At 37.0% G+C, this 24,915-nt stretch overlaps 5 protein-coding genes across 8 annotated transcripts; 1 reads left to right on the top strand and 4 right to left on the bottom strand.

Annotated features, from left to right (window-relative positions):
• Positions 1-1,937: 1,937 nt before the first annotated feature.
• Positions 1,938-4,122, bottom strand: LOC120009945 (RNA exonuclease 4). Its single transcript, XM_038860682.1, has 7 exons — positions 4,082-4,122; positions 3,815-3,966; positions 3,587-3,714; positions 3,279-3,499; positions 2,962-3,171; positions 2,440-2,520; positions 1,938-2,348 (listed from the first exon to the last, which is right to left on the bottom strand). The coding sequence occupies exons 1-7, from the start codon at positions 4,105-4,107 to the stop codon at positions 2,114-2,116; spliced, it is 1,053 nt and encodes a 350-aa protein (XP_038716610.1). The 5' UTR covers positions 4,108-4,122; the 3' UTR covers positions 1,938-2,113.
• A 5,576-nt stretch (positions 4,123-9,698) lies between these two features.
• LOC120009453 (protein KINESIN LIGHT CHAIN-RELATED 2) lies at positions 9,699-13,180 on the top strand. Of its 3 annotated transcripts, XM_038860064.1 has the most exons (4): positions 9,699-9,905; positions 10,241-10,351; positions 10,568-12,552; positions 12,720-13,180. In XM_038860064.1, exons 3-4 carry the CDS (start codon positions 10,574-10,576, stop codon positions 12,907-12,909), a joined length of 2,169 nt encoding a protein of 722 aa, XP_038715992.1. In that variant the 5' UTR covers positions 9,699-9,905; positions 10,241-10,351; positions 10,568-10,573; the 3' UTR covers positions 12,910-13,180. The 3 variants fall into 3 exon arrangements, with proteins under 3 accessions (XP_038715992.1, XP_038715991.1, XP_038715993.1); XM_038860063.1 differs by having other exon boundaries at positions 10,241-12,552; XM_038860065.1 differs by lacking the exon at positions 10,241-10,351.
• A 225-nt stretch (positions 13,181-13,405) lies between these two features.
• On the bottom strand, positions 13,406-16,127 carry LOC120009454 (GDSL esterase/lipase At3g27950-like). The gene is made up of 5 exons (XM_038860066.1): positions 15,079-16,127; positions 14,586-14,786; positions 14,329-14,501; positions 13,976-14,246; positions 13,406-13,888 (listed from the first exon to the last, which is right to left on the bottom strand). The coding sequence occupies exons 1-5, from the start codon at positions 15,335-15,337 to the stop codon at positions 13,647-13,649; spliced, it is 1,146 nt and encodes a 381-aa protein (XP_038715994.1). The 5' UTR covers positions 15,338-16,127; the 3' UTR covers positions 13,406-13,646.
• Positions 16,128-18,124: 1,997 nt separating this feature from the next.
• LOC120008996 (GDSL esterase/lipase At3g27950-like) lies at positions 18,125-20,197 on the bottom strand. The gene is made up of 5 exons (XM_038859417.1): positions 19,826-20,197; positions 19,292-19,492; positions 19,035-19,207; positions 18,686-18,956; positions 18,125-18,597 (listed from the first exon to the last, which is right to left on the bottom strand). The coding sequence occupies exons 1-5, from the start codon at positions 20,082-20,084 to the stop codon at positions 18,350-18,352; spliced, it is 1,152 nt and encodes a 383-aa protein (XP_038715345.1). The 5' UTR covers positions 20,085-20,197; the 3' UTR covers positions 18,125-18,349.
• A 125-nt stretch (positions 20,198-20,322) lies between these two features.
• On the bottom strand, positions 20,323-24,861 carry LOC120008995 (L-aspartate oxidase, chloroplastic-like). 2 transcript variants are annotated; one of them, XM_038859415.1, is made up of 8 exons: positions 24,750-24,861; positions 24,204-24,351; positions 23,711-24,068; positions 23,222-23,464; positions 22,888-22,944; positions 22,717-22,797; positions 22,279-22,340; positions 20,323-21,828 (listed from the first exon to the last, which is right to left on the bottom strand). In XM_038859415.1, exons 2-8 carry the CDS (start codon positions 24,341-24,343, stop codon positions 20,811-20,813), a joined length of 1,959 nt encoding a protein of 652 aa, XP_038715343.1. In that variant the 5' UTR covers positions 24,344-24,351; positions 24,750-24,861; the 3' UTR covers positions 20,323-20,810. The 2 variants fall into 2 exon arrangements, with proteins under 2 accessions (XP_038715343.1, XP_038715344.1); XM_038859416.1 differs by having other exon boundaries at positions 24,741-24,834.
• Positions 24,862-24,915: the final 54 nt, after the last annotated feature.

The following is a 24,915-nucleotide window of genomic DNA, read 5'->3' on the forward strand; positions in this document are numbered from 1 at the left end:
CAAACAGGGCCTAAGTTTGTAAAGAAAAAAAAGAACTCGTGAATAAAACCGTCACAGTGTAACTCATTCTAAAGCAATGTCAATTAAAAGGAAATTGGCTTTCATAATCAGCTTATGTAAATTAATTTAGGTCAAAGTACAAAATGGTTGTAGAAAGATATAAGCGTACAAACATAGAGTTATTGGGGGCTGTTGTACATCAAATTACAGCATCCCCCGCTGTAACAATTTTGAACATTTATATTATTTTTAAAAATAATATAAAATTATATATGTGTAGTATTTTGTTCAACGAATCTAACCATATATTTTTTGTTTTAAACAAAAATCAAATTCATCGGGAAAAAGACATAGAAAGTTTTAAGTTTATATCCAATGGTTCAGAATTATTATATCTTTTTTATGTTGAATTTGATTTTGTTTCGGACAAATGATATATCGTTAGATTCGTATAAATGATCAAAATACAAATATAATTTTTTTGAAATATTAAAAAAATTTACTCGAGCCTATAATGGAATTACAGCGGGGGCTACTGTAAAAAAACTACAGCAGCCCCCAATAACTCACAAACATAGCACTCACCACTCTCAACTCTTCCCTTCTTTTTATAAACTCATCAGCAACCTAACAAATTTAACATTTCCATCAGTCTAGTTAGGTGATAGTTACAACCCTGTAAAATAGAATTAGGAAAGGCAAAGTTAGACTATTGTGAATTATCAAATAAAGGGAAATCAGACTATCTTAGAGTGAAGAGGGGAGGGGGGGCACGGGAGAGGCCGGAGTAAAGGGATCGAGGGGGAGGTGACTCGTTTCGAAGAGACTGATACATGTTCGGTGATCGAACAGACTATCTACAAGAGAATCAAACGATTAACCATAATTCCAATGGCATTTAGTTATTTATATTTCCCGTATTTTTTTTAAAAAAATTGCCCAATATTTTCATGTAGGCAATTGTTGGGTGAGAAAAAAGGTTTGTTTGACTTTCTGATGTCAGGTCAACATCACTATGCTAGGAAAATGTTTTCTTAGTTGTAAGCGGTGAACTTTTCTCATATATATCACTCAGTTGGGTAAGTCCCAACTGATGTGGGATATATGATGTTAACATATGTAAGGTTGTCAAAATCGGGATCTTACATAAGATCGGTGGAAGACATGCAAAATTGAATCGTGAAATCAAATTGTGAAATCGGAAGATTTTATAAAATTTAAAAAATAAAAGTAAAATAATATAATTACTTATTTCTAAATAAATAATTAATATGGTATAATATACTGTAGTTTATAGGTAGTAAAAAATTCAAAATGTGATTATTATTTTTTTATAGACATGTTAATATTTCATAAAATTGTAATTTTTTAAGACCTCCAGAGAACTATGAAAAGCAAACACAATAATTGTGCACGATTATATCATGTTAATAGATTAGAATCAATTTTTTAACAAAAACTAGGATTAGAAACATAAGCACATGATTAGTATAGCACAACCCATAAGCCCATAACTCCATAAGTTTATTAAGGTTAAGATCGGGTAAGATCGTAAAGTAAGATCGATGGATCTTATCAATTTTGATATTTTACATCGATTCAAATCGTTTTAGTTACCTAGGATCGTAAGATCATACAATCTTACGATCAAAATCGGGATTTTGACAACCATGAACATATGCTTAGAGCAAGAAAATTAGTCAGGTTAACTAGTTGTACTGTACAGACTATATATATCTCACCCCTGGTTATATATATAAGCCCAAATATGTGAAGTAATTGACTTCCTTTCAGGTATACTTGAAATAGTTGATGATGATACAACATTCTCTCTATATGTCTTAATTCATAAATATTACTGGTGGAATAGGAAATAATTTATTGATTAAACATCCTTTCAAAAAAAAAATTGATATGGAAATAAATTATACATTCTTAAACGGCTAGCTGCACATGTAGTACGTCACTTGGACATGGAAATGTCATCTTATTCTTCTCTCTAATCTTAAAAACTATAATCAATATACTAAACTTAATTATATATATATATATATATATATCATATAATATGCTTCCTGAGATGATCAAGTTACTGATGATGCATACATTTCATTCAGGAATCCAAGCACCAACAATAATAGTCAGACCTTGATATTGCCAACATTTCTTCAGGACTCAGCCTCTCCAGCTCATTTTGCCTCCAAGCAGCAAAATTATTTCTGTTTTGTGGGTCCGAAGCAAGTGGGTGTTCCTCTCTTTTGTGAAATTGGGATCTCATTCTCTTGTAAAGCCTCATTGTTGCCACACAATCCTCATAAGGATCTTGTATCTCAGTTTGAATGTCATATCTGCATTAATTTACAAATTCTATATATATATTAAAACAACTCAAGAATTATCTATAAGATAAAGAAAACCCTACAATTAATGATTACTTACCCTAGATATGCTTGAGTCAGATACCTCAGTGAGTTGCTCAGCTTGCTTGTTTTCATCAATGGAGGATATTTTGCAGTATCCCTAGTCATCAAATTCATAAAATTAAAGATATATGTTGCATGAAATCAAAATCTTAATTTCTTCTAATTATTAGTTTCCCTAACATAAAATATGTTATATAGTTTGTATCCATTTCCATTTTAAGGTATTATCCACTCTATGTCAAAGGCTCACACGATTTTGTCTATATTAAAAGATGTCTCAAGAGTTTGGAGATGGCTAGCTCAATCTTGTAAATCACATGGTTGATGTTTACTAAACTGATGTGGAACATATTATGGTCTAAAAAACACTTTTAAATATTTACTTTCTGATTAGAGAGCTCTCCAATTTCCTGGAGTGCCAATATTTGTGATGGTAGATCCGTAAGATTGTTGTATATAACTAAAGGTCAAGTGTAAGTAGTAAAAGCACATTGAGTCAGTGAAGAGAACCTTGAAAAGGCATTATTATTATAATTACCTGATCATTATAGAAGGATATTCAAGTTGCAAACGGTCAAGGTCATGGTCCAAGCCATGGCCCACAAGAATCCTAGCTGTTCCACTATTTCTTGGTTGGATCCTCCACATAGCTTCTCCATTGCATAGGAAGTCTTGAATCTTCCTTTGAACTTGTCTTAGTGGCATTGCATCTCTTAAGTATTCTGGTCGGATCCCTGTGCTCTCATACCTATACATATACATACATATAAACATGGTTTAATTAATTAATTTGGAGATGAAAAAATATTTAATTACCATAGAGATTTTATATAAATAAATAAATTGATTACGTACCTATAGTTTGTGACTGGGATTGGTGGTTTCACATAAGAATGGAAGATGATGTTCTCATTCTCATCTACTATGCAAACCCTAGCGCACAAATCTAGCGAGCCATCGCTGCCTCCGCCAACCATCTTGCAAGCTAATGCAACTACTTGGTTTCCTCTCATCACACCATTATCAATGGTCAAGTTGTCGCGAAGACCAATGTTACTGAATCGAGCAGCTAGTCCCTGTTGAAGAAGGATTAACGTACCACAATTAACCTAGAGCCGAACATAAATAATAAAAAAAATTCAAATAATTCTAGAAAATATTACATTTGCAACAGAGAACTGGCATCTGTCTTGATGGAACCTACAAGCATTAGGGCTATCAAGAACAGTTAAGCAGAACTTGCATCCTCGGACGCTGAATATGTTTTTGCATTCTTGTTTCGGCAACGGGCCTGTGAAAATTCATTGTTAGGGGTTACTTTCAATTATTGATATATATAGTTTTATTTTTATTTTTATTTTTTTTTTGTATTGCTATATATAGTTATATACCTATAAGATGCTCCCTCAAGGATTCAAAGGATCTGCAATGTTTTTTACAAATTCCACAGGTGGGTTCATGAATTGAGTGATAGGAGGTTCTCATGTGATCCACCAGGTGCTCCAGTTTATTGAATTGCCTGAAGCATGCTGCACACTTGTTCCTGCTTATATATACAAATATCAACATGCACCAACAATTAATTATTTGGACCATAAACCATTTACTGTCTCTGTACGTGTGTGTGTGAGAGAGGGAGGGAGAGAGAGAGAAATAACCTCGAAGCTTCAGTATAGTCTGCCATTGTAGACGTTTGTAGTTGTGGAGACAATTAAGAGAGAATTGGGGATGTGTTAGATACAAGGGAAGCTATTTATAGTAAGTAGTAGGACTGGAGGAATACACACACACACACAGAGTCGCTCGTGTGCAAGTTGGGTGTAGAAAGAAATTCCAATTACTTACCACACCTGAAAATTAACAAGGCTGAGGTCATATTCCTAAGTTATCCCATTCGTAGTGATCCAAATTCTTTTGGGGGCCTCTCTCTCTCTCTCACATGCATGTAGTATGGGCAGATAGAGGAGTGATTGGGTTGCAAAGATGGAAGATTCCAATGATTTGACCAGATTGGTACTGATGATAATATCATGATAGAACAAGAATAATTATAAGGTGCATGCATATGTAGTATGACTCCATTTGGTGTTAGGTAAGTGTCAAAACTCAAAAGCATTGCATTGACATTAATGTCAAACCACACATGTCTTTTTTGATAACCGAGAATTTCTCAATCCAACATGTCTACCGGATAGTTGGGTCAGCTCTAAATTCAGGTTGCCAACCTAATCCGCTCCACGCTGGTGATAGAAAAGACCAGTCTGAAATCTGTACGAGTTAAGCTTGTGACCTCCTGCATTTACAAAGAGTTATCACAATCAATTTCACCATCCCAATCAAAATTTCTTTGTTGTCAAACGGCCTATGTTGTTTTTTAATAATTTAAATTTTTTAAGACCGTAGTACTTGAGACTTGAGAGGAACTTATAACTAAAAAATATAAGTGATCATCCACCTTTGGTTCGATGCCATTTGAGTCACCCATGGACATACAAATAAAGTATAGTCCATTGCATGCATTGCAAGAACATATGAAATCATAATTTGATAAAGCCTTTGGCTAATTAGTCATCAACTCTATGTCTAGTTTCTTAAGGGAATTATATTTGAAATTAGGTTCTCAAGAAATTAGATATATTATCATCATTTTCAAGACATAAAAAATAATTAGCATATGCAAATTAATTAAACATGTTTATTCAAGGTCAGATTTTTTAACAGATCATCTCTTATGTGATGACAAAGACACGTGATTATCTCATTAAGTTTTAAGATATGATTTTTTGAAATTTCATCAAAAATAAATATAGTTATATTCTGTCTCGTATGCATGCGCTGCAAGAGAGAAGACAAATAGTAATATAGTCACGCATTGAGTTTTGACCTAATTTACTCTGTCGTTAGATAAGAAACTTCTGTACGTGTGGATCTAGCCGTCATGTATATTAAAAAGAGAAACTTGTATAGTGTCATTAGGATAAAAAAAAAAAAGGAGAGCCATATTGAGAGGGAAAAAAGAATAGGTTTGACTTGTGAAACGTTGGAGAATTAATGTCAACAAAGCATGACTGACTATTGACCGGTAGAGGCCCACCAATAGAAGATTCTTCTTTCCTCCTTTGAAGATACCCTCAACACCACAGACAAAAGCCAGTACGTAAAAAAGAAAGAAAGAAAAGAATATTTTTGTATCCCCTCACTCACAATTGATCCTGCTCCACTATTATAACATCTCTTTTTATCTTCCTTTTCTTTTTTACAAGTCAACCAGCACGGGTAGTCACATGATATTAGATTCATCCCCATTAATTATAAGCAATATCATCTCCAAAGAATAACATTTATACTATTTATTTGAGATTTTTTATCAACATCCCCAAGTTGCATGCATGCATATCTAACATTATTCTTCAAAATGTACGCATCATCCTCAAAGAATATCCAATACATATACATATACATATATATATATATATATATATATATATATATTGGTTTGAGATAGGGGTGAGAAACTAGCTAACATATGTTTTTGTAAAAGCATTTAAATACCTAGAATTGCCAAGAATTAAAGAGGATCTCAATCCATGCAATTCCTTAGATGTGCATGTCATATATCCTTACGTAGGGATCATGCTAATCTTCTTAATTAATTTCTACCCTCTAATTTCATCGGAATAATATTGCCATGACAAAAAAATTTGGATATGAAAAATCAGGAAAAAAAAAAGTTTGTCAATGGATGATATATAGCTGGCAAGTATATGCATTATTATTATTATTCTTATTTATTCCTATATATAGTCGTGACTTGTTAAAGCAAAATATTGGTCAATGTGACTTTATATCATGAGGCTAGCATTACATGGTCAAGCTGTCAAGAATTCTAGTCAAACTCCAAAAGATAGAGCTCCATGCCTTTTCATAAAGATACAAGATTCTAAGATTCTTCTCTTTGTCGTTGTCTCATGCATGTTCTTCCATACTCATACACACGTGCACCAAATCCCATCCTTCATTTTTAGTTTTTGTTTCTTTCGAATAATAATTTTTCAATTTAAGGAGATACATAGTTCTAATTGTCTTAGCATTGAGGATCACTTTAAGTGTAGTGTCTTTTTTTTTTTTTGCCGAGTGTGAATTTAGTTGTAATTATATATATAGTTAGTCGATCATGTGGTTAAGTCAATCGAGTTATTTGGGTAAATCTTTCTTGTTTGTTATTCAAATTTGACTCCTAATATTGACATTTTGTGATTTGTTCGTTTAAAAGAGAGGATCGATTCAAGAAAATGTCAACTAAATATTTTATTTAAACAAAAATAAATAAATAAATGTACTTTAAGGATCATTAAGCATGTAGGAGTTTAAATAGATAGTTTTTAAGATTCTTTTAGTAAAATAGGATCCTATTAAACCACTAGAGATGTATCATACCAAATTGTCGCACTAAACATACTTCATTAATGATAATTTATTTTCCTTCAATCAAAAAATTAATAAAATTAAGCATATATATAAAAAATAGGTCGTTGGTTCAAATCTAGATCCATTCATTGCATCTATGTTATGCTACTGTTTGTACCGTAAATGACCCTCACATATCTATTGACACGTGGCAACTTGGGTTCCACATTTTACAAGGAGCACCCAATTTCTAGTTGACACGTGGCAAGAGCATAATGATTTTATTTCTATTGTTTGTTCATTTTGCAGATTTTCTGGTATTTATTCGTTTGAAAACCATGAATCATTTGCTGGAGATCATGAGTGTTTGAAAATCAATGTCCAAAAGTGAAAAGGCTACAAATTAAATGGAAAAATTATTGTCTTAACGGTTCCTCTTTCAAATCAATTTGCTAAAGGAGAACCGAGTTTGTAACAGAATTATCTCAAAGAAAGTCTAGGAGAAGTCGAAGTTTGTTTGCTCTACATCCCTGAATTTTCTCACACACATTTTTAGCTGCTACACGACACGAAGAAGTCAAGGTCACGTTCGTCCTAAACTCCGAAAAAGAAGACATTTTCCCATGATTTTTCGTGCAGGAGTATCAACAGAATGGTGACTGATAGCCATTTTTCCACAATTTCAAGCATGAACCCTGTAAACCAAGAAGGTGGAGCGTATCACAACCTCCAAGAGCGCTCACATCCACCTTGAAGAAGGAGCACGCACTACTAGAGAGATGCTATCATCATCCCCATTTTTAGGAGATGGTTGCGGTTATTTAGAATTTTGATCCTAGCAACTTACGCAACATGCAAGATGACAGTTCTCCACGACTTTCCACGTTCGCACATGTCATGAACGTGCCTAGGAAACATGAGTTGGAGGTCACCATGAGCACTATTAAAGGAAAAGGAAGAGAAGTCTACAGGCACCCCGTATCAAATCCAGACTCCACATCTACATATCTTTATTGTTTCTTAGGTAATGACTCTGGTCACTTATCTTTTCAATTAGCATGGATTTGACCAACTAGTTCTTAGCTCAACCTTTTACTTTTCAAAGTCTTCGTATATTTCATTTTAGCTTGTAAAGCATGTCAAATACATTATAGGATGTATTTTGTTTAATGAAATTTCTGATACATTCCAACAATGTGTTGTTTTTCATTTCTTTCTAATAGAAGTTATTTCATTCCGATGATTGTCTTTTGTCTCGTATTTTTCCAACTTGACACAATACAAATTTCAAGTCCTTTTCCCATAAGACAACCTCGAACCAACAGTCTTGTGTTCTCAGCTTGTACACAGTTTGTTTGGTGAAGAGGTCAGATTTGGTGCAACCCCTTATCAAAATCTTTGGACTGATAGTAAGTCCTGACAAACATGAACACATATCATTCATAACCCAAACAATCCTATCCTTAACAACCGGATTTTGGATATCTCATGTCTAGCGCAGAAAACATCAAATAGCTACATAATATATAATAATTATTAAAGGGTCGGCGGCATACATGGACAAATGACTGAACCAATAGTGTCGAATGGGGTTAGGTGGTGTACCATCATATATACACACTTCATTACCTAATATTTTAATAAATACATAGTGAAGCATTATTCAGATTTAGTAGGTGCATATATATATCTATATGTTGTCATTGTTGTTGCTGTTGGGGATGAGACATCTCTCCTTAATCTGATGTGCAATTTAAATATATTATTACTACATGACAACATTATAATCTCTTGAAAAGAAAAATCAAATGTTTTTTGGTTGGTACATGATCGCTTTTAGATTCCCAATCATGGATTTGGTGGGAGACCTAAAACATTGACTTCAAATATTACCAAAACAAGTATATATTATTTGGAACACCTAGCCTAGCCAATTTGGGTCCTAACCACCAGGCACAGATTGAGTGGGTTGCACCTTTGAATCAGCAATTAAACTTGTCTATTAATGCCATGCATGTCTTATTGTCCTTTATATGTCTAGTTTGCATTAGTAGATGCCCCCATAACCACACTAATCATTTGGTTTGGTCCACAGCTTTGTTTTGTCATGCCCTACGTATACATTTATTATTTTTTAATACACTACTACATTACTCAATTATTGGGTCTACTTTGTATCTTGATGTGAAAAATTTCTATGTGCACTGGTTTAGTGGCCCGAATTTAGGTCATATCAAACGTGTAAAAGACAAATTTATATGATATCGTTCTCGGTTGAATTGTTTTCCTTCTTATTTTTGTACCTTATAGGATAATCATTAATAGAGAATGAGGTATGGGCCAGTGGTATATGTGGGCTCACAAATGTTGGACCACTAACAAGGGCTTTGACATTTGCTGAATCATACCCAACCCGATACAGGCTGGCGTCGGTCCACGTGGAGAAGTACTAAGTCACTCCAATCAGTTGCACCGAAAAATGTCCTACCAATCATATTCATCCACCTGGACATTCGTACAACGCTTTTCATGCCTTGAGAGCACAGCTGGCACTCGATCTTTCCCATCTACTTTTTGTGCGTTGAAAAGCCGTTAATCGCGCCATTTTTTTCAACGTCCCGGCCAAAAGCCGAAAACCACTGCACATTTGCCAAGCCATCAGTGCATCACAAGCAAAATTAAACAGAAAATTAAAAATTAATTAGAAGTAATTAATTAATCAAAATGAAATAAATAAATAAATAAATGGCAGTGGCAGTGACAGATGGAGGGTGGGAGGGAAGTCGCCTTCTTCATTGCTTCAACACCTCACCTCTCTGAAACCCCCGCAAACAGATATACACGTCTACACATACTATATGTATATATATACTGGCTTTTCCCAATTTGTCCCTTGAATTTTAAATTTTCTCTTCTTTTCCAGGCAACTCTCGCGAGCTTTGTATAAATACTTGCAGAGATAAATACAACAGCCACAGTTTCTCTCTTTCTCTTCTATATCTGTATTGAACGCTCGGAGAAGTGGAGAACATAACACATTCGTCCTTGTTTTCTGAAACAGAACAACTAATTAAGGTACGACTCATTTATCTTCTACCCATATCAGCAATTTATTTTTCCTTTTCAATTTCGTGGTTCTTGTAATCTGTTTCCTTCTCCAATGCTGTATCTGGCTATTGATATATTCATAGAATTGCTACTTTTCGTTGAATTACATGGAGGATGCTTGCATTTCATTTTTCTTCTATGGGTTGCCTTTTTGTGATTCTGGAGATGTTTGGGGTGGTGAATTTGAGAAAAAAATGGGGCAATATGTTCTTTGCTCTGCCTTTAGTGGAAGAACTTTTTTCCACAAATCTGGGTATTAATGCGGGGAGTTGAAAGATTTGTTTTTTCTTTTAATTTTGTAGTTTGGAATCCATATTATGCAAGAAGACATTGCTTTCGCTAATTCGAATTGAAGGGTGATATAAAGTCGGTCTATTTCAAGCATCATATCCATAGTTAGCGTATTCATCCTGGTTAGAAGCTCCACCTCCATCTCCACCTCCGTTTACATCCTTTTCAATTTGGTGGATTTAGAATAATGTTGTGCCTCTAATATTGTTGTATACACAATTCGCATGAATTACGAAAAATGGTGTTAATGCCTGAGTCAAATAGGTAGATTGAATTGGATTTCATACATATTTAGAAGTTTCAGTTTTTGTCGATGTTGTTATTGATATGCCATTCAGAGTGATATGCCTGGACTACCAATGGATGTGGTGAATGGAATCATAGTATCAGATGAACAAAATCAGAACAGTTCACCTTACAAGGAAGGTTTTACTCAACAAAGTTCTCCAAGAAGTCCTTTGAGTCGGCGGAGTCCTCACAGTGACTCCCTTGATCTTGCTATTGATGGCGTAATCGACACCTCGATTGAGCAGCTGTATCACAATGTCTGTGAGATGGAGAGTTCTGATATGTCACCCTCGATGCCTAGCATGATCTCGTATGGTGAGGAGTCGAGGATTGACTCAGAATTGCGCCATCTTATTGGTGACATTGAGGAAATGGAGATGACAAAGGAGGTGGTGGCAGAGAATAAAGGAGAGAGTAATAATGGGGACTTGACTCCTCAGAAAGAAAATAAGACTCTTGGAATAAAGTCATCCAAGAAGAATAATAACCAAACTCTGAGTGCTAAGAGGATTTCTCACTTGCAGCCTGAAGGATCTGCGAGATCAAGTCCTAGGAGCAACTCATCTCATGGCAGACCTGAAATGGAAAAGCGAAATGAAAAGATTAATGGAAAGTCGAATGTTGTCTTTCCCAGGAAGAAGCGGGAGAATTATGCTTTCGGGGCTAAGTTTCAGAATGTAATGGGTGATCTTTCTGAGGAAGGATTAGATAATCCTGACCTCGGACGATTCTTGCTTGAACAAACAAGGAATATGATTTCTGCTGGTGAGAAACCACAGAGGGCTCTTGAAGTTGCTCTTCGAGCAGTAAAATCATTTGAGGTATGTGAAAATGGGAAACCGGATTTAGAGCGGGTCATGTCTTTGCACGTTTTGGCAGCCATACACTGCAGCTTAGGTCAATACAATGAGGCTATTCCCGTGCTTGAGCGCTCAATTGAGGTTCCAGTCATAGAAGATGGCCAAGATCATGCCCTAGCTAAATTTGCAGGCTGCATGCAATTAGGGGACACTTACGCAATGTTGGGTCAGATTGAGAATTCAATTTTGTGTTACACAGCAGGTTTGGAAATCCAAAGACAAGTTTTGGGAGAGATAGATCCTCGAGTTGGTGAGACGTGTAGGTACGTGGCTGAAGCACATGTTCAAGCATTGCAATTTGATGATGCTGAGAAGATTTGTCAGATGGCCCTTGACATTCATAGGGAGAATGGTGCTCCTGCTTCTTTAGAGGAGGCAGCGGATAGAAGACTTATGGGCCTTATCTGTGACTCAAAAGGCGACTATGAAGCTGCACTTGAGCATTATGTTTTAGCTAGCATGGCCATGGCATCAAGTGGTACTAATGAATTAGATGTGGCCTCAATAGATTGCAGCATTGGAGATGCTTACTTATCTTTGGCACGGTATGATGAAGCGATTTTCGCTTATCAGAAAGGACTCACAGTGTTTAAGGCAAATAAAGGAGAGAATCACCCATCTGTTGCATCAGTTTATGTTCGTTTGGCTGATTTGTACAACAGGATAGGAAAGTTCAGGGATTCAAAATCTTACTGTGAGAACGCGCTTCGAATATATGGAAAGCCTAATCCTGGGATTCCCTCAGAAGAGATTGCTAGTGGTCTTATTGATGTTTCTGCCATCTATCAGTCGATGAATGAATTGGACCAGGCGCTTAGGTTACTTAAAAAGGCACTGAAGATATATGGAGATGCTGCTGGTCAACAAAGCACAATCGCAGGCATTGAGGCCCAGATGGGAGTCATGTACTATATGATGGGGAACTACTCTGACTCTTACAGCGCTTTCAAAAATGCCATTTCGAAGTTCCGGGAAAGTGGAGAGAAGAAATCTGCTTTGTTTGGGATTGCTTTGAACCAAATGGGACTTGCCTGCGTGCAGCGTTATGCGATAAATGAAGCTGCAGATATGTTTGAAGAAGCGAGAAGCATTTTGGAGAAGGAATATGGTCTCTATCACCCTGATACATTGGGGGTCTATAGCAATCTGGCTGGCACCTATGATGCAATGGGCAGGTATTATTTTGTTTCTGTTAACTTGTGTTAGATTTGAACTGTTTTGTTTCTTGGTTAAGAACATTTGATGTAGTTTTAGAAGATTACATGTCTTCTCCAGTAAATGTATGTTAATTTCTTGAGATCAAATTCGCGACGTTTCTCTTAACAATGTTATGATTTCACAGACTCGATGAAGCCATTGAAATCTTGGAACAACTTGTTGGAATGAGAGAGGAGAAGCTTGGAACAGCAAATCCTGATGTGCACGAGGAGAAGCGCAGATTGGCTGAGTTACTGAAAGAAGCAGGGAGGGTCAGGAGTAGGAAATCCAGATCACTCGAAAAGCTCCTTGACGCGAATTCTCTGACAAAATGAAAGATGATGGCATTACGGTTTCATAGCACTGGTGATAATGTAAAGATGAATGTCTGATACATTTGGATTATTTTTTTCCTAGAAGAGGATTAGGTGGTTTGCTTTGTTTGTACATTTTCTATTGCCAAATTGGGAAAAATAAGGAGCAAGAGCTAGGAGTGGATTTTGGTTTTCAAGTGCTTATTGTCATCTGTTGAGTGATTGTAAAGGTTCTGTGTATACTTACATTATTTATTTGGTTGATGAAATTCATTGTCACATTCTTGTTCAATGCCTTAATGCCTAATAAAAAGAAAACAAATTGGTGCAATTTCATTTTCCTTTGTTGGTACACCAAACTGTCTACAGGAAGAAACTTACAATCTGAATCTGTGAGATACTGACCTCCAATGTCTTCTACAACACCTGAAAAGCCCCCTATTTTGAGCAGTTGTTCAAGTATTAAATTCCAAAACCCTAAACCTGACCAATGTATTTCTGTTTATAGTGCGAGATAATTGCTAGAACAGTGAACATCATAATCTGCTGCATTTAGGAATTAAAAACCCATATCTCCATCTACAAAGCCTTTTCTCTTGAAACATATAGTTTTGTCACTTCACATACATTTCAAGAGAACTTGTTTATATGACATTCTAAAGGCCAAAAACACCGACATGACCAAGATTTTTGCTATGCTACAACAACTTAAATCAGTTGAACAGAACCAGTAGATGCTTTGATCAGGATGACTATGACTATGGATGGCGACAAGCCTCATGAATTGAAAAAAGCGTATCAGAGAATGATCCGTCCAGAATATGATTTGCTACCCTTAGATTGGCTGCCTCAGTGTAGTGTATGCCATCCCAGCTGATATGCCTTGAAGGATGATTGCATGGATTACCGTAAACAGTTCCATTCACAGTGGCCTTTTTCCCACAGTTAATGTGATATCCGTCGAAACTACCGCAACAGAAATTCATTGGATTAGCAAAACCTGCAGCAATAACAACGCCATAATGATAAATTAGAAAATGTGCCTTGAGTAAGGTGTCATGGATATGAAAGCGAAACTGAAGTCTACCTTGATTCTTGGCATCACTAATTAGTGCATATTTGACTGAATACATGTCAACATATGTAAATGCTGCCTGCAGCAGTTCTGTCCTCAATCTGGATACCTTGTTTTTGAGCTGTCTGTTGAACTCCTGAGCAATCTCATTCCGAGGCTCCATGCACCCAATTCGATCCAAATAACCAGGCTTTGATGTGTAATATAAAGCAGTATTTGGCAAGCATCCAATTGGACCTGTATTATGCACCCAAAAAACTCTTGCCCCTTCCTTGTATAGTTGCTGCAACACCACCAAGAGAAAGAGTTAGAAACAGTGGAGGCTTAGTCTGGAAACCCCCCAACAAGTCTCATTCATTGCATACTTTCACTGCGTGGGAAAACTGCGCGAGGATATTTGGGATGGATGCCCGAACTTGTTCTTCTGTTGAGTGCTGAAACCCGTAATGAAGATCATTCTGGCCAATATCAAATGTGTATAGAGCCGTCGAGAAGTCCTCAGGTCTTGGCAAGCTCTCTTTGTATGGTGGAACTTTTCCTGGTGCCAAACATAACCATGTCAGTTATCATTGCACATTTTCTATATGTACAATCAGTGCAACAATGTGAAGAGAGACTTAACTGTTAGGGCTGAGCTGACTGTAGAGCGTGGTGGTGCGAGCTTTGAATTGCATGAATTGGGAGATTTGAATGCCAAGATGGAATGGGCTATACCCACCCGGTTGAATGCAAGAACCTGCTGTTGCAAAATTTGCCCCATGCCTGAAATTCGTCCCGATTGAGTCAAGGTATGGGCTCAAGTATGGTAACTGCAGCTTCTCAGCTGCACCAAATAACAAGTAAAAACCATGGAAATCATCAGACATCAATGCATAGATTGCTCAATTGCACCCAAAGACTATCACAGTGGCCTGGCCGAGTAGCCAGAGCCTATTATTAGGAGAAAACTGAAATCCATATTGCTAGAGTGTGATTTGACTTTGAATTCTTACACGTGCATAATTTTAAGAATTCAACTACAAATTAAAGTAGCAGGGGCATGTCTTATAGACTTCAAACAACATTGAAACTACGGAAAGTTTGAGTTCCTTATCGAAAGTGGAAGTTGCACATACCAATAAAGTCTATGATTAGACGGCCATCGCAAGCCCTTCCTGAAGGTTTCCCAAAGAAGGTTTCGCCATTAGGAGCAGTAACCGGCCACATTGCTGCTGATATTCCTCCGGTGTCTGAATTTGAGTCTCCAAAATTGTATATGGCAGAGAAGGGGCAATTTTGAAAACCATTGCCATCACCCACCACATCCCTTGAAAATGGCACGAACCCAAAGACTAATAAAAGCTTAACCACACAAATTTCCCTCCTGGAGACCATATTAGTCCCCTCAAGGATTTCAAGCAAGTAACACTTCAAACTAAACCAGTCTAGGCACAATAATTGATTTCCTTCGTAATTATGGGGAGTTGGAAAAGGAAATGAGTGTCAAGTCCTTACTCTCTTTTCCTTTTCTGAGGCAAGAAAAGAGACCACTTCACATGATTCTAAACTTTACAGGGAGCATCAAGACAACCATAGCCAATGGTGGATTTGGGGTAGGCTGCTATTCCTTGAAAATAGCAGCCCCTCCTATTTCTTTAATCTAATCCGTTTAGATTAAAGGCCACACATTACCACATTAATCCACTTCAATCTGAAATCTCCGTAGTCCTAACACACGGGCCGCTCAAATAATCGGCCATGGAAGAACAACAGAAGAAGAAAGAAGAAAGAAAATGACAGTGTTGTACACGGGTAGACTTCCTATACAGTGTTGTCCATGGAAGGAGTTCCTATAAGGTTCCGATTCAGGCCGACGGATGAGGAGCTCATAAGGCACTGTCTAAGACTGAAGATCAATGATCGTGATGCCGAGGTTGAGGTCATACCTGAAGTCGATCTCTCTGCAAATGGGAGTCCTGGGACTTATGTAGCTTGTAGTCTCTCTCGTTGAGAAGCTTCACATTTATTGTTTTTGCTGATTCTGAATCTTCGAATTATTTATCTATTTCCTTGTTCAATAACTTGTTTAAGTGATCAGGTTTCCTTTCTATATGGAATTGGGTTGTCGAAGTTTGGAGGTTGGGATTTGGTGATAATGACGGAGGAAGCAGAGTTGTGCTTCGCTAAAAAACAATTTTGAGTCGGACACACCGTATTCTTTGTAAAATATTTATATGTCCGGATATTTATTCGGATTGGATTACCGAATGTATTTAATTCATTAAATTTAAATTAATTTAAATTCAGATAATAATTTAATCTAAATTAAGTTCCGAACAAGATTTAAGGAGCCCATGATCCTCTGGCTCTTTGTCAGATGAACAAAACAAACCTAGAAGATAGAAAGAAAATTTAAATTATTGCATTTGACGACAAAACAGATCAAGGGAAAATTTCCCCTATTTTTTTTTTAAAAAAAAACTCATTTAGGTGATCTTTTTTTTTGAAAAATTAGACTCACATCATCATCTTTGACAGAAAATATCACATAATAATAGAGAAAATTAAAATAAAAAAGTACAACAATCTCAACACAAGAATATAGGTGGAAAACTCTCAAACCGGAAAAAAATTATGGATGTTGTCAAAACACAACCAAGAAAAAATTTACTTTCTAGAAAATGTGTACAACCACACACTCGATTTTCTCTCACCAAGAAACCCAATAGACTATCACAAAGTTATTCCCCTTTGGTCTCTCTCAAAGCTCACCACACACAGCCTTTTGATTAAAACATTAATAAACCATAGTATTAATAGTAGTACAAAATCTCTTATTTCAATTCTACCTAAGAGTCTCTCCCCAAGATGTTTCTGGTTATAAATATGATAATAATTACGTTTCTAACTAGAGACCAACTTGAAAAACTTGTTTTGTCAAATCTGTGACTCTTTTGTAGCAAAAAATTGTTCTAGAATTGAAGTTGTCCGTCAGCTATCCGAATGACTACTTTAGTTGTTCAGACAGTTACACCTTTTTTTTTTCTGCCCGTAGCTGCTATTTGCGATTGTCGTCCAGATGGCTTCCCCACCCGTCCAAACCGATACACCCTGCCCATAATTTCTTTGCATTTTACACCAGATATTTTTTTTATCAAAATTCAACATTTTTTTAATACCACTCAAACCGCATAGCTCATTTCAATATCACATCAAATAATTTTAATATTTTTCAACATAACTAGTTTTAAATTTAACCAACTTCAATTTTAACTTATTATTACACATGCACCTAATTTTTAGGGTAACACTAATAATGTCATTATTTAATATACATTGATTTCAAAATAAAATTAATATATATTCTAAATGAATTTTTTATTTTAAAAAATAATGGTAAAGAATACTAATTATTTCAACTACCACTCAATTGCAACTACCACCCAAACTTTATTCACCACCACTCATTTCTTCTACCACTCATTTCAGTTACCATTCATTTCAATTACCACCCGAACATTATATATCACCACTCATTTCTCCTACCACTCATTTTAGCTAGCATTAATCATTTCGACTACCACTTAAAACATTTATTGACCATACTCATTTCTCTTATCACTTATTTCAACTACCTCTCAAATATTTATTGACCACCACTCATTTCTCCTATCACTCATTTTAACTATCACTCAATTTCAACTACCTATAAATAAGCTCAATTGTTATATCACCTCAACTTACTTTCAATTTGTTATTTCTGCTTCACTCATTTCCACTCTGTATTTCTTACAAACTTTAACATTCTATATGGAGATCGACTCGTTGCTTTCAAGAAAGAGACCTATGAGAGAGATCGACGGAGCAAAGAAACGTAGATCAGACTTCATGTGGAGATCGACTCGTTGCTTTCGTCTTTGGAGTTCGTCTTCAATTCACGCGAGCAACAAAAGCAAGAGAGAGATTGAATATTTTATTATTGTTCATGATTTGGGGGAAATTGTCCGACCTTGCATTTGGGTTATCAATAACAAAGTACCTAAAATGGATAACTATAAAGTACCTAAAATGGGTGATCATATAGGGTATCAATTGGGAGGCTAAAAATGAAAATGATAACCTAAAATCCCTAAATCTGACCAATCTATTTCTGTTAATAGTGCGAGATTATTGCTAGAACAGTGAACATCATAATCTGCTGCATTTAGGGATTAAAAACCCGTATCTCCATCTACAAAGCCTTTTCTCTTGAAACATATAGTTTTGTCACTTCACATACATTTCAAGAGAACATGTTTATATGATATTTTAACGGCCAAAAACACTAACGTGGCCAAGATTTTTGCCATACTACAGCTACTTAATAAATCAGTTGAACAGAACCAGTAGATGCTTTGATCAGGATGACTATGTCTGTGGATGGTGACAAGCCTCATCAATGGAAAAAAGCGTATCCGAGAATGATCCGTTCAGAATATGATTTGCTACCCATAGATTGGCTGCCTCAGAGTAGTGTATGCCATCCCAGCTGATATGCCTTGAAGGATGATTGCATGGAGTACCATAAACAGTTCCATTCACAGTGGCCTTTTTCCCACAGTTAATGTGATATCCGTAGAAACTACCGCAACAGAAATTCATCGGATCAGTAAAACCTGCAGCAATAACAACGCCATAATGTTCGATTAGAAAATGTGGCTTGAGTAAGGTATCCTGGATATCAAAGTGAAAACTGAAGTATACCTTGATTCTTGGCATCACTAATTACTGCATATTTGACTGAATACATGTCAACATATGTGAATGCTGCCTGCAGCAGTTGTGTCCTCAGTCTGGATACCTTGTTTTTGAGCTGTCTGTTGAACTCCTGAGCAATCTCATTCCGAGGCTTCACGCACCCAATTCGATCCAAATAACCAGGCTTTGATGTGTAGTATAAAGCAGTATATGGCAAGCATCCAATTGGACCTGTATTATGCACCCAAAAAACTCTTGCCCCTTCCTTGTATAGTTGCTGCAACACCAACAAAAGAAAGAGTTAGAAACAGTGGAGGCTTAGGCTGGAAACACCCTAACAAGTCTCATTGCATACTTTCACTGCGTGGGAAAACTGCGCAAGGATTTTCGGGATGGATGCTCGAACTTGTTCTTCTGTTGAGTGCTGAAACCCGTAAGAAAGATCATTCTGTCCAATATCAAATGTGTATAGAGCTGTCGAGAAGTCCTCAGATCTTGGCAAGCTCTCTTTGTATGGTGGAACTTTTCCTGGTGCCAAATATAACCATGTCAATTATCATTTCACATTTCCTAAATGTAGAAGCAATGCAACAATGTGAAGAGAGACTCAACTGTTAGGGCTGAGCTGACTGTAGAGCGTAGTGGTGCGAGTTTTGAATTGCATGAATTGGGAGATTTGAATGCCAAGATGGAATGGGCTATACCCACCCGGTCGAATGGAAGAACCTCCTGTTGCAAAATTTGCCCCATGCCTGAAATTCGTCCCGATTGAGTCGAGGTAGGGGCTCAAGTATGGTAACTGCAGCTTCTCAGCTGCACCAAATAACAAGTTAAAACCATGGAAAGCGTCAGACATCAATGCATAGATTGCTCAACTGCACACAAAGACTATCACAGTGGCCTGGCCTTAACACTGAAGTTAGTATCTCTGTGGTTCTCTAGGGATCAACAAGAAGTTAAGTAGCCAGAGCCTATTACTGAAATCCATATTAATGGAGTCTAATTTGACTTTGAATTCTTCCACTTGCAGGATTTTGAAGAATTCAACTAAGAATTAAAGGAGCAGGGGCATGTCTTAAAGACTTAAAACAACATTTAAACTATGGAAAGTTTGAGTTCCTTATAGAAAGGGGAAGTCGCACATACCAATGAAGTGTATGATTAGACGGCCATCGCCAGCCCTTCCTGAAGGTTTCCCAAAGAAGGTTTCGCCATTAGGAGCATTAACCGGCCACATTGCTGCTGATATTCCCCCAGTATCTGAATTTGAGTCTCCAAAGTTGTATATGGCAGGGAAGGAGAAATTTTGAAAACCATTGCCATCACCCACCGCAGCCGTTGAAAATGCCACAAACCCAAAGACTAATAAAAGGTTAACCACACAAATTTCCCTCCAGGAGACCATATTAGTCCCCTCAAGGATTTCAAGCAAGTAACACTCCCAACTAAACCAGTCTAGGCACAATAATTGATTTATGGGGAGTTGGAAAAGGAAATGAGTGTCAAGTCCTTACTCTCTTTTCCTTTTTCTGAGGCAAGAAAAGAGACCAGACCACTTCACATGATTCTAAACTTTACAGGGAGCATCAAGATAATCAAAGCCAATGGTCCTTTGTCCTTTTGGCAGATGATGACAAAAAATATAGAAGATAGAAATAAAATTTGAATTATTGCATTTAATGACAAAACAGATCAAGGAAAAGGACATTTGAATTTGAATAATTTGAATTTTTAACCTTTTGTAAGTTGCATTTTACATTTTAGCATAACTAGTTACAGCACCAACCTTATTTGGCTTTCTCTAGCTAAGTCGATAAGCTGAATATTTTTTTTTTGTTTTACCATTTACAAGGCAACTGGAGCTAGTTTACATTATAATCATTCAACAAACATGTCACCGCAAGTTGAAGAAAGGAACAGAGCGAGCATCCTGGTAATAATTTGTACTTAGCACTTTATTTATCTGGAGAACAACGAATCAGAAACAATGAACAAAGCTGCAATTATGCCAAAAAAAAACTGCACTTATTTTCATTTAATAGGTTGCCTGAATGAGGTAAAAATATTCTAGAATGTAAAATGACAGAAGATGATGTCGAAGTACAAGTTTAGGCAGAAAAACCTGCACTTGTTAGCACAAAGGCTGCTTTTGTAGCTGCCTTGAACTCCATGTGCTACTACCATTCACAGGAGAAGAAGGCAATATAATCGTTGGCAGTCTCTTGCTTTCCTCCAAATGAGGGAAATCAGTTGTGTAATGAAGCCCACGGCTTTCATGCCTCGCAAGGGCACTGTTGATTACCAGCTTTGCACAACAGAAGAGGTTCCTCATTTCACAAGCTTCGAGCCCCACCATCGTTGGCGCCCATCCATTCTCAAACAAGTATTTCTCCCACTTCAACTCCAACTCATCAATTCTTCGCTCTGCGGTTTCTAGCCTTGTTGTTGAACGGACAATGCCCACGTATTTCCTCATGATTGATTGTAGTTCTCTCCTCACTTTCCTCGTCATCCTCATTATCTTATGCATTACACCACTCCCGAGTAAACTAGGCACAATGGGTTGTGACCATAAGTTCAAAGCATTTGGAGATATGCTACAGCTCTTCATGTGATTAATTGAAGGCTGCACAGCTCGTCGTGCAAACACTAGAGCCTCAAGCAATGAATTGCTAGCAAGTCGGTTTGCTCCATGCAATCCAGTGCATGCTACCTCACCTGCCACGTATAGGCCCAGCACATTTGTCTCCCCTTGAAGCCCAGCCCGGACTCCCCCACACATGTAATGAGCCGCAGGAACCACGGGGATAGGCTGGCGCGTTATATCTAGGCCATGCTTGAGACACTCAGCAGCAATGTTGGGGAAGTGAGAGAGAATCTTTTCTCTGGGCTTATGACTTATATCAAGTAGCACATATTTCTCATTGCGCTTTTTAAGCTGGTCATCTATACCTCTTGCAACCACATCCCTGGGAGCAAGTTCAGCCCTTTCATCGTATAGGGGCATGAATCTCTCCATGTCTATGTTGTAGAGGATGCCTCCATCACCCCTGACAGCCTCAGTGATGAGAAATGCATTTTCTCGAGTTTTGTCTGGTTTAACAGGAAGCCCTTCATCAGCTAATGCAGTTGGGTGGAATTGTACAAATCTGAGAAAATAGTGTCACAAAAGAGCTGAGTTATAATCAAATTTGAAACTAAAAGGTATAACTCTTGTAATCTTTCAAAGGCTAACAGATTCACTTCACCATAAAAGCAGAACTATAATTCCTACATAAAAAAGCGCATACGTACAAGATATTTTGCTATTTGAAACAGGATGAGAACGATATTACTCCTTCAAGTGTTTCGTTACTTTCGTACCAAGATCATTTTGTGCAATCACCTATATTTATGACATAAGACAAAACTAGTTGTGGTTTTGTAGATTTAAGTTATCCAGAGTGACAGAGTCTATAAAACTGCTTCTGTTAAAGAATTACACACTTGGATTGACAATCTTGATTTAGAAGATGGACTTGGAGCCAGAATTCCCTCACCATTAATGTAAAAAGTGAAAAATTCATTGTTCCAAGAAACTATAATTAGGAGTTACTTACTCCATATTGGAAATTACAGCTTGAGCCCGATGCGCCATAGCAATTCCATCTCCAGTGGCTACCTATAGGTGAATAACGAAAAAATAAGAATAAACTTGACAGATCAAAACTAGAGTAACCATAAATAATATATCAAAATATAATTAAGGCTAAAATTATACAGGAACATTTGAATAAATGTAAAAGATAGGTATGTAATGAATAAAAATAGAACAAGGCTTCAACTTCTTATAGTATAATATCATGTGTTCAATACACACTTGGATATCTTATTCATCTCCCTAGGAGATGCCATAAGATGATTAAAAGGGCATAAAGTAGCTATGATGGTGTGCAAAAAACTGTGAATAAACTCGTTTAAATATTTTAAAAGACAACACTAGTTAAAAATATTAATGACAAAAATGACTCGAGTAAGAGATGGAAATTTTAGTATACCGGAGGATTTGTGGTGGTTTCATATATATGCCCAGCCCCACCTGATGCAAGTAAAGTCACCTTCGAAATAAATCGAATCACCTGGAAAAAATGGAAAGGGTTTAATTTTATTTTCCAATCTGATGCACAATAAAATTATAGAAAACTGACAAAGCAAAATTCCATCGTTACCTCTCCTGTTTCAGTATTTAAAGTGTCCACACCATGACAAACTGTGTCAGAACCATCCTGCAATCCCAAAGGCATCTAGATTATATTACAATTCTCACTACTCTGCTGCAATGAATTACTGATATATAAATCTGCATGCATATGATCCAATAAAGAACTTCATCACCTTCATGTCTGCCCCCATCATTTCTAAGAATATATCACAACTAAAAGCCTAAGACTACAATATCTCTACTGGGATTTGTAAGCGGTTCTTCTTAAGTCAAACAATAGATAACAGAGTTATAGATGATGTCAAAACAAATATTTTGTAACAATCAAGTAGAGAAAGGACCTGAGAAGTAAGCAAATCTATTGCAAAATGGTGTTCAAACACAAAGATATTAGGATCTTTGACAACTGCCTCCAAAAGAGCCCTCTCAATTTCCCTTCCAGTAACATCAGCAGCATGGACAATTCTGCGATGGGAATGCCCCCCTTCTCTTGCTAACTGCAAGTTTCCGTCCTCCCCATGATCAAATGATGCACCCATAGCGATCAATTCCCGAATCCTGTCAGGGCCTTCTGTGCACACCACCTAGACCAGAGAAAAAAAGAAGAAAAACATAAGTGCTAGAGAATTACTCAGCAAAATAAGTTTTTGAGGAATCAAGCTCAAAATGTTCCAGTAAATACAGGGTCATGAGAAGGCAAAAGTGCAAAGCCCTACCCACCATTCCAGGGTTAAAATTGTTTTGCAGTCGAGCAACACGAAATATGGTTATTAAGAATGTAGGGCAATGAACTAATAAGTAATAACATGGGAAAAAGTTTTGAGACTCACTCGGACGGTTTCTTCATCACATAAGTAGGCCCCTGCTACCATTGTGTCCTGCATGTGACTTTCCACTGAATCTGAAGGGCAAAGCACGGCGCTAACTCCACCTTGGGCGTAGTTTGTGTTACTTTCATGAGGCTCAGCCTTTGTAATCACTGCAACAGAACCATGTTTCGCAACTTCAAGAGCATAGCGAAGACCAGCAACTCCACTGCCAATGACAGCAAAATCAAAGTACTTTGCGGAAGCATCTTTCAAACAGACTACGGTGGCGACAGTTCTGTGGGACTTCAGACTCTCTGTAAGGGGAGACTGAGAAAATTTACATGCCTGGATCCGCAAAACCTTGGATACTCTGTATGACCTAGAAATTATACAAATTATAGAAACAGATCAGATGTGCAAATCAAGTCCATAAGTCCAAGCCTCTGTCGATTCTATCACATAAAAGAATTCCTTCAACAAATGAACAATAAATAACAAGATCATTATCAAATACCATGAAAGCCCATTCTGTTGGCATTGATTGTTGAATGCCAAGCTAGAAACACGAAGAGCTCGTCTACAATCATGTCCCCTGCCGATGCTTGCATTATAGTGAAGGTTGCTGCCTTGGGCAACAAAACTTGATGAGGCCATTGCAATCACTGCGAGTCAATCAGAGTAAAAAAAAAAAAAACCCAACAACAATTTAAGCTCAAGAACTTCAACCAAAAATCTCTACCGCTCTTTGCAGTCAGAACAGAACGGAAACACGCAAAACTATGCAACTCAAAGTTTCTTCATGGAAAGACTCTACATATTACTATGAGGGTAGGTGGTGGGGGTACAACTGTACAAGGATTGTGCACGGCTGTTATTTAACTTTTACAGAAAATATTTCCTTCTGCATATCTTTTCTTTTTCTGGATTTTCGACAAAACGAGGACGATAACTTGATTTATAGACAAATATTGAAGAAAGAAGAATCAATCTACCAAGAGAGCGAAATTAGGGATTTAAGTGAGAAAATAAAGCAGACGGAACGGACGGAGACCAAAATTACATATTCTCCTGTGATTTCCAGCCTCAGAAGAAGTAGCAGCATCCTCCACATTCCCGCCATCCCCTCGCTTTTTCGGGTGGCGTGCCGGTCGCTCTCACCTACTTTGTTTTCTTTCTTTTTTTCCTTATTGGCTTTTGAAATATTTGGAGGGGTACGGTTTGGAATT

Source organism: Tripterygium wilfordii, chromosome 11 (assembly GCF_013401445.1).
Source record: "Tripterygium wilfordii isolate XIE 37 chromosome 11, ASM1340144v1, whole genome shotgun sequence".
Lineage (NCBI taxonomy): Eukaryota > Viridiplantae > Streptophyta > Magnoliopsida > Celastrales > Celastraceae > Tripterygium > Tripterygium wilfordii.